At 39.4% G+C, this 16351-nt stretch overlaps 2 protein-coding genes across 18 annotated transcripts in view; one reads left to right on the forward strand and one right to left on the reverse strand.

Moving 5' to 3' along the window:
* The window catches only part of ppp1r9a (protein phosphatase 1, regulatory subunit 9A), a 343843-nt gene extending 332940 nt beyond the window's left edge, over positions 1-10903 (forward strand). For all 17 annotated transcript variants that reach the window (XM_078237727.1, XM_078237812.1, XM_078237839.1 and 14 more), the window contains 2 exons: positions 3569-3751; positions 6794-10903. In XM_078237727.1, the coding sequence (XP_078093853.1) occupies positions 3569-3751; positions 6794-6997 (387 nt within the window). In that variant the 3' untranslated portion in view covers positions 6998-10903. The remainder of the gene's footprint in view (positions 1-3568; positions 3752-6793) is intronic.
* A 1413-nt stretch (positions 10904-12316) lies between these two features.
* Positions 12317-16351, reverse strand: part of LOC144509278 (serum paraoxonase/arylesterase 2-like) — a 57868-nt gene continuing 53833 nt past the window's right edge. Inside the window, exon 9 of the mRNA XM_078237902.1 lies at positions 12317-15873. Coding sequence (XP_078094028.1) covers positions 15709-15873 — 165 coding nt within the window. The 3' untranslated portion in view covers positions 12317-15708. The remainder of the gene's footprint in view (positions 15874-16351) is intronic.

Below are 16351 nucleotides of genomic sequence, written 5' to 3' on the forward strand. Positions count from 1 at the left end.
CTTATCATGCCATTAAACATTTACACTGGAATGGACATGCTATTTTTTTCTGAAAAATTTTCTGGTGCATATTTATCGTGTAAGTATTCAACTTCATACTGTTTCATCTATTCAATTGCAGTACTTACAGGTTTTGGAGGAACAAAGAACAATACAGCACAGGAACAGGCCCTTCGGCCCTCCAAGCCCACGCCGCTCCCTGGTCCAAACTAGACCATTCTTTTGTATCCCTCCATTCCCACTCCGTTCATGTGGCTATCTAGATAAGTCTTAAACGTTCCCAGTGTGTCCACCTCCACCACCTTGCCTGGCAGCGCATTCCAGGCCCCCACCACCCTCTGTGTAAAATATGTCCTTCTGATATCTGTGTTAAACCTCCCCCCCTTCACCTTGAACCTATGGCCCCTCGTGAACGTCACCACCGACCTGGGGAAAAGCTTCCCACAGTTCACCCTATCTATGCTTTTCATAATTTTATATACCTCTATTAAGTCTCCCCTCATCCTCTGTCTTTCCAGGGAGAACAACCCCAGTTTACCCAATCTCTCCTCATAACTAAGCCCCTCCATATCAGGCAACATCCTGGTAAACCTCCTCTGTACTCTCTCCAAAGCCTCCACGTCCTTCTGGTAGTGTGGCGACCAGAACTGGACGCAGTATTCCAAATGCGGCTGAACCAACGTTCTATACATATGCAACATCAGACCCCAACTTTTATACTCTATGCCCCGTCCTATAAAGGCAAGCATGCCATATGCCTTCTTCACCACCTTCTCCACCTGTGACATCACCTTCAAGGATCTGTGGACTTGCACACCCAGGTCTCTCTGCGTATCTACAGGAGGAGCAAAGCAGTTCAGACAGCAAAGACTGAATTTTCATGCCTGGATTGGGAGGGCAGAATTGCCAGATCTGCGAACCCAGCTCCTGGAAAACAGTCCCTATGGTCGGATTTTCGTTTTGGGAATAGGGGTGCAATGGGAGCTGTGCCCACCAACCCTGGAAACAATTCAGAGGCAGCACAGATGCTGCCAAAGTTAGGATGGTTGGGTGAAAGACTGACCTCAGTGATCCAGCACTTTGTCCCAGTTGCAAAAAACAGACATAAAACTGCTCTCTAGGGAGTGATTTTGAGCCTGTGATAGCCATGTGTGTAAATGGGAACATAGGCCCAAAATATCACGCGTTTCCCCACCCCTCGCAGGCAACATAATGAGGTTCCCACCAACAAAGGTCGGGAAAATCATAAAATGTAATCTCCAACCTGTCATGACTTTCACCTTTATTAGACAGTAAAACCTCATGCCGGCATGGTTTACAAACGTGAACTTGGAAACCTCACTTCCTAGGGGGGATATTGGAGGTAAGCATGCAGATCACCACGACCCACCAGGTAGTCCTGTGGAGAGGGGACACCAGAGAGGCTAGGGAGGAGACAGATAAGACATTCTTGGGCTGGGGGGGCAGCGGGGGATGGGATGTGGGTGCTGAGTATCGAGATGGTGGGAAACGGTGTTAGGTGCAGGCCTGGTGTGGGCCTCTGGTCCTGGGTGGGCGTTGGGAGGATAGCATTAGTGCGGCTTTTTGTAGGAGGGCAGTGTGAGGCATTAGTGTGACCTTCCGCAGCTCAAGGCACCTTTGCTGGGTGTTAGTGCTAGGTCTGAGAGGGAATCTGGGTGCTCGCTTGAAGGTGCTGGGTGGGGGAGCAACCACTGAGTTAACACGGGACGAAAGTGATGTTCCTAGATGAGGATGAGAGCTACTCCTGGACCGTCAGCCATTGGGTGGTACATTGTAAGGGGTTTATGCTTCGAGGGGGAAAGGATACAAAGGCTGAGGGGATTACGATGCCACTAACATATCTCACCCACCCTTACACTGCAGTCAACAGCTGTAGGGCCTGAGCAATGTCGAGGAGCCCTGCCACTTGTCCGGGAAGTTTAGCCATCCAGGCTGGTGGCTGGATGTACAAGGTGCAAAGCTGATATGAACCACAACTCTGGGGAGCTGGGGGATGCAGGTGATTGTTTATGATCAAGTAAAGTTTAATTTGGAGGCTTGTTAATAATGAGCCCACCCATTCCTGCCATAGGAGGTGATACTTTGTTTCCTCCATGTTATCAACCCAAATGAGGTAACTGAATTAGGGCTCAGGTGTGCAATGGGTTGATGTTTCTTTCCAGTAACATGTCCTGTAATGTGCTGTTGATGTTTCATCATAGAAACCCTACAGTGCAGAAGGAGGCCATTCGGCCCATCGAGTCTGCACCAACAACAATCCCACCCAGGCCCTATCTCCGTCACCCCGCATATTTACCCTGCTAATTCCTCTAACCTATATATCCCGGGACACTAAGAGGCAATTTAGCCTGGCCAATCAACCTAACCCGCACATGTTCGGAGTGTGGGAGGAAACCAGAGCACCTGGAGAAAACCCATGCAGACACAGGGAGAATGTGCAAACTCCACACAGACAGTGAGCTGTGAGGCAGCAGTGCTAGCCACTGTGCCGCCCCAAAAACATTTTGTTTTTAAAATCAGTTTTCTTCAGTGCTTTCTGATTTTTGTATTTTTCGATATAAAGAAACGCCCTCACACAAAGTGACTGATTGACAAAAATATTGTGCAAAATAGATTGGTAACCAACGTACTTGCTTATTAACATTCTTGAGCATTTCTGGACAAGTCACATATGCCACACACACCTCCGCACCACCACCACCCCCCCCCCCCCCCCCCCCCCCCGCCCAAATGCGTTGAAGTACAGGGCTTGCACCCAGCATTCGCTGAGAGAGCTAGCAGAGCTACTGCAATCCCCCCGCCCCAGCCGGGATATCTGTTCACAGTATGAGATTGCGCATGTGAGAGAGAAGGATCGCGCGCGGGAGGGGGAATGTGTGTGAAAGAGCGAGGGTGTCCACATGTGAGAGGGACAGAGGCTCACTCCAAGTTTCAAGATTGTTAATCACCCACACGCCAACACATGCTTTCATCCATTCTGACGGGGTGAGGTTGAGTTTGCAAACACTCTGAGACTGGAAAGGGGTCAGACACACACATCCCTTTACAGACTAATGGGCATTTTTGATTAGTTACTCTCCATTTAAAAAAAATCAGATTATTGATATTGCTCAATTCTTGCTCAGCAAGTTGCTTCTTTCCTTCATACTCTACTTTTTATAAAACTCATGTATTTCTGAACAATTTCTGCTGGGCAATGAGGGGAAGAAGAGTTTAAGAAAACGACTGTAATGCAGAAATGTATCACACATTTAATCCTGGAGCTTGCGAGGGTGCCTAAAGAATTATACTGCAGTATCAAGAGACAAATGGAAGACTTGCTATAGCTACTTCTGTAAATGATGGTTAGTTTACATTTTAACTTCTCACTACAAGAATGTTCCAGGTGAGAACATTGTTTTAGAAAGAAAACAGAAAATATGAATAAGTTGTAATGAACTCAACCTTTTCTGCTGATAACCTATAGTTTCACTATATTATAATTATTTATTATAAAGAAATTGTCACTGTTGTTGCTGTGAATTTCTATATTGTTCCTTTCTAAAAGATCCTCGATGAAGGACAGTCACCAAAACACAATCAGTGGAAAACTCGTGCAGTTTTGGACTGGAGCATCCATCAGGTTTCTCATTGGCTTATGGGATTGAACATGGAACAGTATATTCCACAATTTACTGCCAAAAGCATTGATGGAGAACAATTGCTGCAACTGGATGGAAGCAAACTTAAGGTATATAAATTATAAAAAATACTTTGTTATTTATTAGCTCAGCTAACATTAAAATAGAAATGGTATACTGCACCTTCTCACCTGGCAAAGGAAAGTCCACAACCCAAGCTGCCTCAGAAAGGTAGCCCAAAAATAGGTACAAAAGTGAAGAAATGAATTCTCAAATTAAGAATTCAGTAACATGTGTTGCATGTTTTATTACTGCACACTCAGATATCATATGAAGTATTTCTGCCACAAATAAACGGATGCTGACTAATTGAATGCACCAGGTACCGTGGCTGTGAGAAGTTACTCATATAATTAATGTGATGTATTAAATCTTGGATTTACATCCATTGTCAGGCTTTACTTTCTAAATTCCTATGTCCCATTTATAATGGTAACTGCCTATTGAATCTTGCTGCCCTACAATTTCATCCTCTTGCCACTGGTACTGTTGTAGCATCTCTTTACATGGCCCAGAATGTAAAGCTTGCTTCCATTCCCCCCCCCCCCCCCGCCCCCCATCCCTCCAGTCGGATTCTGAGGGAACATGATATTACATGGATGGGATTCCCTCTGGGATTCCACCTGCTCCTAACCAGACACAATTTTATGTTGGTTGGGCAGAGCCTCAGGGGAAACCATCCCTGCCCCTATTAAGCCCCTTAACAGGCCACTTAAAGTGTCTTCAGATTTCAGCCGTCCTTCCCCTCAGGAACCTGGGTGCTCCGACTCTTCCTCCCCACCCCCAACTTATCCTTGGTACTGGGATCGACCCCTCCCTCTCCCTACCCTTCAGGGCATCCTGTACCCATCCACTCTGGTACTTGCCTGAAGTGCAGTACCCGGACTTAGGTTCAGATACGGTGCTGCAGATCTTCTTCCGGCCACTACAGTGCTGTATCCAAGGCAGGACTTTCATCCAACAGTGGATGGAGGTCCTGCCTACTGCCAATCACAGCTCAGTTAACAGTAAAATGGCAGCTGGTCTGTCAGGTATGTGTTTCCTGCCGACTCTGAGTGGCAGGTCCCTGTGCTCGCCATCTTGAAAATTCAGTCTTATGTCTGGTCTATACTCCATAGAAACATTACATTCTTAAAACTCTATTTCTCTAATTCTTTAGAATGCCAGTATATGCAATATTTTGCTTTTGGTTTGGGAGATAATTGAAGTCTCTAGAGAATCCATTGCAAACACCCCTGACAATGGATACGAGTTGATCCTCCAAGGCAGCTTGAGTAACTTGAAAACTGAGTCAGGGAGATGCAATAGGGCACTGTTGATCAGACATTGAATCACTGATGGAACATGGAAAAGTACATCTGTCATTGGAGACTGGGATTCTTCCAACTTCGTTGCAAATAACACTACAAATCAATGTCTAAATGTATAGGCAGTCCTAACTGGGCAAGTAGCAAAAGCTTACTTGTGCTCTTATTGGTAAGATTCTTAGGGCACAATCTTATGACACCATCCCTGCTCATCAATTGGTGTGGCATGGTGGTAGGATTGCGTGTGGAGCGAAAAGTCAGATTTGTGTCCGTTTTCGCATTGCACCCAATGCAACCGGCACTATTTTGCCAGCAAGATCGGCTTTGCTCCCTCTTTGGGGACATAGCTGATTTACATGTTGATATCACGCATTCAGCTCGGCCGTTTACAGCCTCACCAACACTTACCATCTCGTGGGTCGGACCTCACACCGGCGATAATCAAAGCTGGTCTCCACCAGCGGAGTCCAGACGTGATGGCCAGGCAGGAGATTTAGGAGGCCATTGAAGCCCCCATGTGGCCATGGGGGGGTTACACTGCCACCGGCGATGGGGTGGGGGGGATGTCCGTGGGGAGGGGGGACAGGAGGTCTCCCAGTTTATTGGGAGATCGGGGCACTGGCACAATGGTGCCCTGAGCAGTCTGTAGCCGGTGAGCTTAGGTTCTCTCTTTTCTCTCTTCTCCCCCCCCCCCCCCCCCACCCCCCCCCCCCCCCCCCCAATCCCGCGAAACGGGTGAGAATCACGCTTATATCCAAAAAAGTGTGTCATAAGATTGCATGATCAAACTTGCCCAAAAACATGTCTGAAACACAACCTTTTTCTCACTCATTCAACACTTCAAAATGTTTTCGTAAGATCGTCCCCTTAGTTTTAACTGGTTAAAATTCAGCAGTATTTCTCTTCACCCTTGAGGTTCCTTACAAACATATGAATTAGGAGTAGGAGTAAAGCACTCGGCCCCTCAAGCTTGCTCCACGATTCAGTAAGATAATGGCTGATCTGACTGTAATCTCAACCCTACATTCCTGCCTCCCCTGATATCCTTTCACCCCTCATTAACCAAGAATCTATCTAGTTCTGCCTTAAAAATATTCAAAGATTCTGCTTCCACTGCCTTTTGAGGAAGAGTTCAGAGACTCACGACTCTGAGAGAAAACATTCCTCCTCATCGCCCTCTTAAATGAACGACCCCTTATTTTTAAATAGTGACCCCCTAGTTCTAGATTTTCTACCAAGAGAAAGCATCCACTCCACATCCACCTTTCAATGCCCCTGACAGACTTAAAAGTTTTGATCAAGCCTTGACTTGTGCTAAGCTCTACTTTAGTGCTGTGAATATTGTACCTAAAGGAGGAGAGTATTCACTTCATATCAGACAAATGAAGATATACATGATTCTCAGTAATCCGTAATTTTATTTGGTGTTAACGAACTGAAGTATACATCATACATTTAGCTGACTTGGGGAAAAGAAATGAGCTACTTACAATTGGAGTGTTTGGAATATTTGGCTCCACAATCTTTACCAGTTGTTCACTGACTCCCTCCTAATTTTGGTTAGTCTGTAAAGTCTTAGTTGCCTTACTTTTTCAGTTTTGACAAAGGATTTCTAACCAAAATATTAACTGTCCTTTCTCTTTATTGGTGTTGACAGACTTGCTGTGTATTTAAAGCACTTTTAGTTTAAGTAATATTATTGCATTTGGTTGCAAGGGTGGGTGCTCAATCAAAATCATTGCTTATTTTATGTTAACTACAGTTCTGAGTGTTTCTTCACTCCAGGCTTTAGGTATTGTATCTCAAGATCGGGCAATCATTAAAAAGAAGCTAAAAGAACTGAAGTCATCAGTTGAAAAAGCCCGTAAAGCGCAACAGAAATTAGAAAAACAAAGGGAAAAACGGAGAAAAAAGGAACAGGAACAACTTCTGAAAAAGAATAAGAAAAGCAAGTCTTCATTTCCAGCAGTAGAACCTGACACTGAGTAAGAACAGTAAAAGCTCTGGGTTATTAAGAAAGACTTGAAAGGGTTTTAATATTGACCCAAACTGCATTGTCATGTGCAGCAGAGTTGACGACATGTATGGATTTTGAGAAAAATGCACTTCAGATCACATATTTTCCAAATACTTCAGAATTAGTGATGTTTTGGTAGCCATCGTAAAAGGACCTAAAATCAGTGGCATTTTTGTACTGCTGTTAAGTTTATCATTCCACAAACTGGCACCTATTGCAGCCTTCTGTATTACTTCTGCGATTCCCCCTTGCTTTAGCACCAAACTGGATGAAGCCTAATAGAGGGCCTTACAAATGTATGACTCTTAAGTGTTAGACTTGGAAGTTAAGGCCATACAAATGTAATATTTATTTTCATGCAGTCTTTAAAAAAAAAAGAGATGTGGATAATCTTTGTCCCTTTTTAAGTATTTCTACAAGAAACTACTGAAGTTTAAATGAAAATAATATTACTATCAGTATTTAGGTGCCAATTTTTTAAGTTTTAAAAAAAAAAGAAGCAACTTGGTCCTTTCATGAACTGCTGCCTTTTCCCAGAGCCTTCATATCTTTGAGAACTAAAGAGTTTACAGTTTCTCAAATCTCTGCATTACATAAAATTACTGTATTTGCAAATAATTTTCTCATCAAAATTTATTTCCTGTAAATCAAAGGTATAAACTGTAGAGGGCCTAGAATAAGCAATTTCTAAGACCTGCATATTGCACTGAAACTTAATGGACATCCCACACAATACTTCTTGCAGTACTACTGTTTGTTGGAGGATATAGCTGTGGTAAGGGTGAATACCCATTTTACTCCACCAATAAGAAAGCTTTTGTAATGATATAAAGGAAATTTACACAAGTGGTGGAATGTCATTGCGCACTCAATTGTTCTGTATTATATTTATTACATAAGTTTCATGGAGGTTAACTGAGAGTTTTAGTACTCCCTTTTAAAGTCACATGTAGATAACTGTGTTTAGCTGCCATATTGAAGATTTTCCAGAGTGAAGATTATATTTAAAACAAATTCGATATGTTGGGCCAAAATATAATGATTTATAATTTGTTATTGAAATTGATTTTTAACTGGCTGAGTAACAAATATAAAAACATTTATGTGGAATTTTATATTGCTAAGGATCTTAAGGGATTTGTTTAGACCTGGGAAATGGGATGGAAAAGGGTGATTAGTCAAACAGAGCCACGATTTTAAAAATCTGATCACTCTGTTGTTGAGTGTTTAAAGAATTTCTACAGAATATCATCTTTTTATTCCACTTATAAGTGCATAAATTCAGTTATGTGCCAATTCAGCAACATCAGTAGGAAGATATTGTATTAAAGCTTTTGGGCCTCATCATATGTTAAGGAAACATGTTTGCTTTGTCTATATTGATAACTTTTTTATGGTAAATATGCATATGTGTGTCTCATGATTTGACCCATTTTACTGTTCCCAAATCAGCTCTCAGTTTATCCTACAATTAGTTTTAGTAGACATGAAGTATCTGACTCCTCATTTGAATACTACTGAGTCAATGCCCAAACTTCTAAAAACATGAAGGTAAATTTCATAACACCGTTATTTAAAATGTGAACAGCATATTTATTTTTATATGTCCACATATTATCTTTCTTGGTTTGAGTGGTTTGCCAGATAGCTATGTTGAGATAACATTACATAACATTCTGGAGCAAATTTTTAAAACTGCTCTAAAAATGTATCTGAAAATGTAATTTGCATAGCCCTTTGTATGTTTTTGGATTAAAACTATTCCCTTTGTTTCTTGGTGATGTAAATAGATTTGAACCTACGTATTGTACAATGTAAACAGAAGCAATGCACATCATTAATGAGTAACTGCAATGAACGGCCGAAAACATCTGTTTCATGTCTTCCCCATCATTGTATAGTCAATTTTGTTTATAGCTGCTTCTGTTATTAATTAGAGCCAGTAGTTCACATTTTGTTTAAAGCAATTAAAGACTGCAACAGCACCAAATAGCTGAACATATTTTCGTATACATTTTGACAATGAAATATATTCAATATGTGACAATACGCACTTTCACCATAACTGTTTGAAATTAAGCAGCAGACAAGTATGGGCATTTAATGAAACTAACTTAGTGGATTTGTTATAGGCCATTTCTCCTATTATCAAAGAGGTTTATTATAATTGTGATTGGAGATGTGTTGCTACAGTTCAGTTTTTTGGATATGTGCTACTAATGCATTTAGTGTTTTTGATTCAAAGTGTATCAGACTGATTCATCTGTTAATACAGAGATTTATCAATAATGTTTGATTATTGACAAAGAGGATCTGTACTACACATAAAACAGTACTGGTCAGAAGGCTTAACAGTTTTACAGCATAGTGCAGCTAATTTAAATAAGTTGGAACCAAACTCAATTTGTGCTACTGGTCTCTTCAGAAAAGTGCTGTGATGTACTGCACTTGTATCTTCTGGCCACTGTGCTGCATTTAGTTATACTTCTATTCTCCAATTGCTACAATATATTTTCCTATTGCTTACTGTTAAGATGTCATCCATCCTTCTTAGTTACCCATTCTTGGCTTCCTGCAGTATCATCTACCCCAATGATAAATATTAAAACTTCAAAGAGAAGGAAAAAGTAATTTTAGGATTGTCAGTTCATGTTATGCTCTACAATGGATTGTGCCCCTCCTTTCGATTAGTTTGACCAAAAGGATGTATCTATCTTTAAAGCTATTACTCTCTGTGTGGATTACTGAGCAGAGCAGTAACATTTAGAATAGCATTGTTCATTTTCCTTTCCTAGTTGCAGTAATAATGAAACATTTCCTTTAATATTCCCATTTGTTGTAATGTGCAGTTTGTCATGCTTCATTTAAGTTTTGTCAATGTACAGAACTTTCTAAGTGTGTCAAATCCTGAAGTTTAATAACTTGTGTTAGATAATTTGTTGGATATGTTTTTAAACAAGTGCCATATAGTTGCCTCTGTTGTATGAAAGTCCTGGTGGATAAATATTCCAGATTTACTATTAAAGTGGAAACTTCAAAAGGGTAGGTAACAAATTACTAAGGCTATACTGCAGTGCAGTAATTAACTGAATCAGCCAGTCTGGTATAAATTACTTTTTTGGGTCATGTTCTGATGTAGAAAACTATTATCCTGTTGAATGCTTATGAAGCTGAGGGAAAAGTAACTTAAAATCAACTTTACATACAATTAATTTTAAAATAAATAAATCTAGTAAGCATTAAAGGTGGAAATAATGATTCATAATAGGAACATATGATGCATTGCCTGCACAGAATGAGGGATTTTTGGTATTTAACATTAACTGTATTAAAGAGTGTTGTATTGGTGATTTTACCTTTTTTGGAATTGTGCAACAGTTAATTCATTTCGAAGTAATACAGTTAGTTACATGTAGCTCAAGAATGACTGGGCAGCTAACAAAGAAATGCACTGAGGATGTTGAAATTGTTTTAAATTGCTCAGGTGTACCTTCTATTTGTATTACCGAAGCATCACAAGATGGAGGAAGTTACTCTGAGTAATATGTGTATAAATAGCATGGCTTGGTGTCTCATTTGAAGACCTATTCACATTGCTCCTCTGACCGCATGATAATGAAAACCTTAGAACCATGCCTGAACCTAGTCGTCTGTGCTTAGTGATGTACTGTATTCCTATGTTGTGTTTACAGAATTACATTCCTCAATGTTTTATTTCAATGTTCATGACTGATGGGAGCTTTATAATGGTAGTTTGTCCTTCTCTCCTCAATTTAAAAATGCCTGTGATGAACTAATGTTAGTTAATGTAAATAAACAACTTGCCAATGAGTAGCATTGTTGTCAGACAACAAATGCATTAAAAGTGACAAGAATTGAAATGTCTTAACTGTGTTTCTTTCACATTTTATGTTTTACTATCCTTGAAAAATATTTTCTGCCCAATATGTTCATATTATTCTCACCAAGCATCTACGTTTATTCTAAGATAATGCTGAATTACCTTTTAATAACCTTAGTATTATGTTTAATACTAACTTTCTGCAAGAATACATCCACTAGTATTTCCTTTGCTACGTTTAGATTGTCCTATGAGCTATATCCTCAGTTATGATGGTATCTCATAAATTCCAGCACCTGCTTTGATGTTTTGCTGTAAACTAAAAGGTGTTGCCCAGAAATTGAAACTATGTTCAATAAAATCCTGTCTGTATTCATTTATTTAAAAAATCTGAATCTGAAAGAAATAGACAGGAGATATTGATCTTGGAATAGTTTTGCAAGGTAATAAATGTTATGATCAACATGCCACCAATATTTGGTTTCACTGAACAAATGTAGGTGAGTGGTAGAAGAGTGTTTCCACCGCAGCTTTTGCATAAATTCAAAAACATTTTCAGATTTAATAACATAGGGAGTATCAATAAATATTCAGCCTCTCAGCAAGAAATGTGAAAAAAAACTCAAACAAGTGGAAGGTTAGTATCCCTGCAGCTGAAGTTAAGACCATCTTTGTTACATTTTATCGCCAGAGCTGTCTCAGTTTCAGCTTTTATGGGAGGTGCACTATTTTCCTAGGTTATGAGTTCATTGGAATTTTCTTCATTAACTGGCATTAGATTATGTTCTGAGAAAATCACAAAGAAACAACTCTTAGGAAATATTGGTTGCCAATGTTTTTGCATGTACAAATTATCAACTTGCTTATTCCTACCAAGGAAAATGTTTAATGCTATTATTTTATTTGATAATGTAGCAGGTTTTAATCAATATAGTTCAAAGTTATGATATGTTTGACCAGCAATGATCCTTTTGACTTTATTTAGGTACAATGTTGTTTTTAAAATTCACTCTTGGACGTGGTGTCACTGCCCAGGCTGGCATATTTTGCCCATTCCTGATTTATCTTTGGATGATGATGAGCCATCTTGACTGCTGCAAAGAGGAATCTTGGTGAATATTTATCACTCAACCATTTTGAAACAGATAGATCATGTGTGTGGGACCTTGCAGTGCACAAATTAGTGTTATGTTTCCTACATTACAACAGTGACTACACTTCAAAAAGTACTCCATTGGCTGTAAAGTGCTTTGGGACATCTGCAATTCTGACTCAATCAGAATATCTCAAACTGTCCACAACCAATTACACAAATTTGAATATAATATCCTATTATGCCAATTAACTTTTCAGTTAAGATTATGATTATTTAACTTGAAATTGGTTTGTTTAATGAGCAAATAAGCTTTAAGACTGCACGTTCAAGGTAGTTGAGGTCAGAGAATCAGTTCATATTTCATCAGCTGTTTATTAAGGATTACTATGTCCATTCAAATACAGTAACAAATCGAATTTCGGAGAGAACAGTCTTCACTAAAGCTAAAGTACAAACATAACCTATCAATTTACAAGTACTGCACTGAAAATCTAGCTTGAAGATATTCCAGGCCATCATCAAATGCCACATCACAACTTTAGTAGCATTTATCTTTCTAAATGATATAGTGTAATGGAAAGCAAAAAGTAGGAATAAATAGGTCGTTCTCAATAAATGGATCAGTACTCGGGGCCCCAGCTGTTCACAGTATATATCAATGATTTGGATATGGGAACCAAATGTAATATTTTCAAGTTCGCAGATGAGTCAGAGCTAGGTGGGAATGTGTATTGTGAAGAAAATTCAAAGTGGCTTCAAGAGGATTTGGACAGACTTAGTGAGTGGGCAAGAACATGGCAGAAGGAATATAAATGGAAAAAATGTGAGGTTATCCACTTTTGGTAGGAGGAACAGATAACGTGCACAGAGTATTTCTTAAATGGCAACAATTAGAAGATTAGTACAGATGTACAAAAGAACTATGGTGTCCTCATCAATAAGTCACTGAAGGTTAATGTGCAGGTGCAACAAGCAATTAGGAAGGCTGTTGGTATGTTGGCCCTTATCTCAAGGGCCTTTTGAGTACAGGAGTAGCAAAATCTTTTTTCAATTATATTGAACCTTGGATAGACTGGAGTACTGTGTGCTGTTTTGTCCCCTTGCCATAGAGGAGTGCAACAAAGGTTCACCAGACTTGTTCCCGGGATGGCAGGATTATCCCAAGAGAGATTGAGGAAACTGGGCCTGAATTCGCTTTGAAGAATGATAAGTGATCTCATTGAACCTGACAAAATATTTAAAGGGATAGACAGGGAAGATGCAGGTAAGATGTTTCCCCTAATTGGGGAGTCTAGAACCAGGAGACAGAAGACATAAGAGGGAGAATTTTTTTTATTCAGAAGGTTGTGAATCTTTAGCATTCTCCACCCCCAGAAGATTATGGAACCTCTAACATTGAATATGTCTTAAGAGATTGATAGATTTATAAATGCCAACGACGTAAAGGAATATGGGGATAGTGTGGGGAAAAAGACATTGAAGTGGATGATCAGTCATGGTCAAATTGAATGGCAAAGTAGACTCAATGGGCTGAATGGCCTACTCCTATGTAGCAAAGCAGTGATTATGGCAAATCAAAATAGTAAGGTAAACAATACAAGGATTAATGCAAACTTACAGAAATCATATACCATTTTAATTTACTAATTATCAAATTTGAGGGAAATTTACTTTCATTGATCGTAAATCACAAGGATATAGCTGATTCCAAACTAGAACTGGAAATCAGGTACATTAATTCTTTCCCATTCTCCCAAAAGATTTTTAATTTTCTATCTGACTATTCATAAACTGATGTAATAGTTTCTGCTTGGTCTAAATAATTACATTTTCAGCAAACAGTACTGACTTACCAAGACAATATATATTTTGTATGTTTATCTGTAAGTAAATTTTAAAAAAGGGCTATTTGTATAGTAGTTTTTAAAATGGGCTATTAATATCTAAACTGCTAACCAATTCATATTTGAGATGGGGGGCAATGCCGTCAGTATCTTTCACGCAGCAGCAACATAAACTTGTATTTATATAGCATTTAAAATATCCCAAGGTACTTCACAGAACCATTATAAAATAAACTGACGCCAAACCACGTAAAAAAGATATTGGGGCAGATGACCTAAAGCTTGGTCAAAGAGGTAGGATCTAAAGAGCCTCTTAAAAGAGAAAAGTGAGGTGAAGAGCTTCAAGGGATGACAGCCTAGTCCCAGACAGCTGAATCAATTAAAATCAAGATGTATGAGGCCAGAATTAAGAGTAGTACAGATGTCTGAGTGTTGTGGAGCTGAAGGAGATTACAGAGATAGGAATGAGGCCATTGAAAACTAGGGTGTTTTTTAAAAAGATATTGCTCAGCCAGCACAGGACTAATAGGTGAACAGTATTTGGTTTGAGTTAGGACAGGAGCAACAGAGTTTTGGAATGACCACAAGTTTACAGAGGTTAGAATCAGTGGGAGAATAACCACAAGTTAAGTCCAAAGGCTTCAGTAGCAGAAGAAGAAAGGCAGTGGGGGTTAACGGGCAGGTGATTTTACATAGGTGGAAATAGGTGGTTTTATCATTGCTCCAAGATTTCTATGAGAAGCACAAGATCAAATATAGAATCAAAGTTTCTTACAAGCTCATCACAAGACATTCAGGATAGGTTATGATCACTATTTTTCAAGTATGTGCAGGGAGAGCTCTACTTAATAGAATCTTTACAGTGTAGAAGAGGCATTAGGCCCATCAAGTCTGCACTGACCCTCCAAAAGAGAAGCCTACATAGGTCCAATCCCCTGCCCTAACCCTGTAACTGTGCCTTCATCATGGCCAAAGCACCTCACCTGCACATCTTTGGACTGTGGGAGGAAACCAGAGCACCCGGAGGAAACCCACGCAGATACCGGGAGAAGGTGCAAACTCCACAGACAGACAGTCAGTCAAGGCTGGAATCAAATCCAGGTCACTGGTGCTGAGAGGCAGCAGTACAAACCACTGTTAGGTCTCTGCAGCAGACTCTGCCCAGCTGAAGAACCATATACAGTGAAAAATCACAAGCAGTAAATTGTTTTGAATTCCAACATTGCCTATTTTAGACTTGCATTAAACAATTTACAGACACCAGAGGCAGGGTGTCCATTGTTCCAAGAATTATCTGTCTACCTAATCTCTTGTTACTAGGCTTGGCCTTGCACTGCCAGCTTGAGGCGGTACAGAGGTCACTAGCTAGCTGTTCACCCATGTAAGCAATCCTTGTCTCATATCAACATGTTCTTTTCCCCTGATTGTGAAATTTTACTTAAACTTTCTAACAGTTTTATATAGATCCCCTACTCCCTTGTGATGAGACATTTAATAGAGATCCCTTAGTAACCCATACTCACTATTTGCCCTAAGAAATTGTTGTAATAAAACATTATAATTAGTTCCCTCTAACAGAGCTTGAGAGGGGGAATTGGCTGACGCTGCTGATTGGTCTTAATCCAAGTGACAAAAGTCCACGAGATCCTTGCACTTGTTCAAATAATGGAATGGAAATGGAGAAAAATGTGGCATTTTCAATACATCTGAACACATATATTTGGTAAGAATTTACTTCCATTACAATAGACTGCATTGGAAGCAGCCTATTTATTACCATTATAGACATAACGTAAAACCCACATTACCATTAATATCATTAGTAAGAAGAATCACAAAAATCTTTTATTCACTGAACAGGCAGACCTTTTAATGGCTGAGAAAGCATGCATCAATTTATGGTTATGAGCTAAGCTCACAGTGAAGAGCTTTGTGGAAGATTGTGCCTATAAGCAATTTTTCTTCAAAAACAGTGGCAACTGATGAGCCTTGGAGAACAGAGCCATTGTTGACATACACTTGGGTCACTTTTGGGTCCTTAGAGAGAATGTTTTCAATTTTGATTACCTGTGTGTATAAAGAGAAGTTTACTTAATGCATTCTAACAAAAAAAATACAAGCGCCTATTTTTTTCCCAGGTGATGTCAAGCCTAGCTGAAGTAACAGTCGTTCTGGTTGAGTACATACTTTGTTCAGTTCAAATTCAGTCTAAAATGAGTTAACTAGCTAAATCTTTATGAAACAGAATTCATTGTTAGCTCTTGGGCACTTGTATGAAATTTAACCTCACATGGACTGTTTGTTCTTGTGGCTATATTCATCCATCTAGAAAAGGCTCAAATTTAAATCATTTTTAAAAAATGTTGCAATCTCTTATTTCCATAATTACATATTTGTGCCAATATTCTATATTTTTCAAACACTAAGAAATTTATTTTTAACAGGACAGGTTTATGTTTGCAGCTTAAGAGACATGTTCCTAGTACATGTTTTACATTATATTTATAGGTGACATAAGTAGGCATTCAAGTAGAAGTAAATTGAA

Source organism: Mustelus asterias, chromosome 2, assembly GCF_964213995.1.
Source record: "Mustelus asterias chromosome 2, sMusAst1.hap1.1, whole genome shotgun sequence".
Classification (NCBI taxonomy): Eukaryota; Metazoa; Chordata; class Chondrichthyes; order Carcharhiniformes; family Triakidae; genus Mustelus; species Mustelus asterias.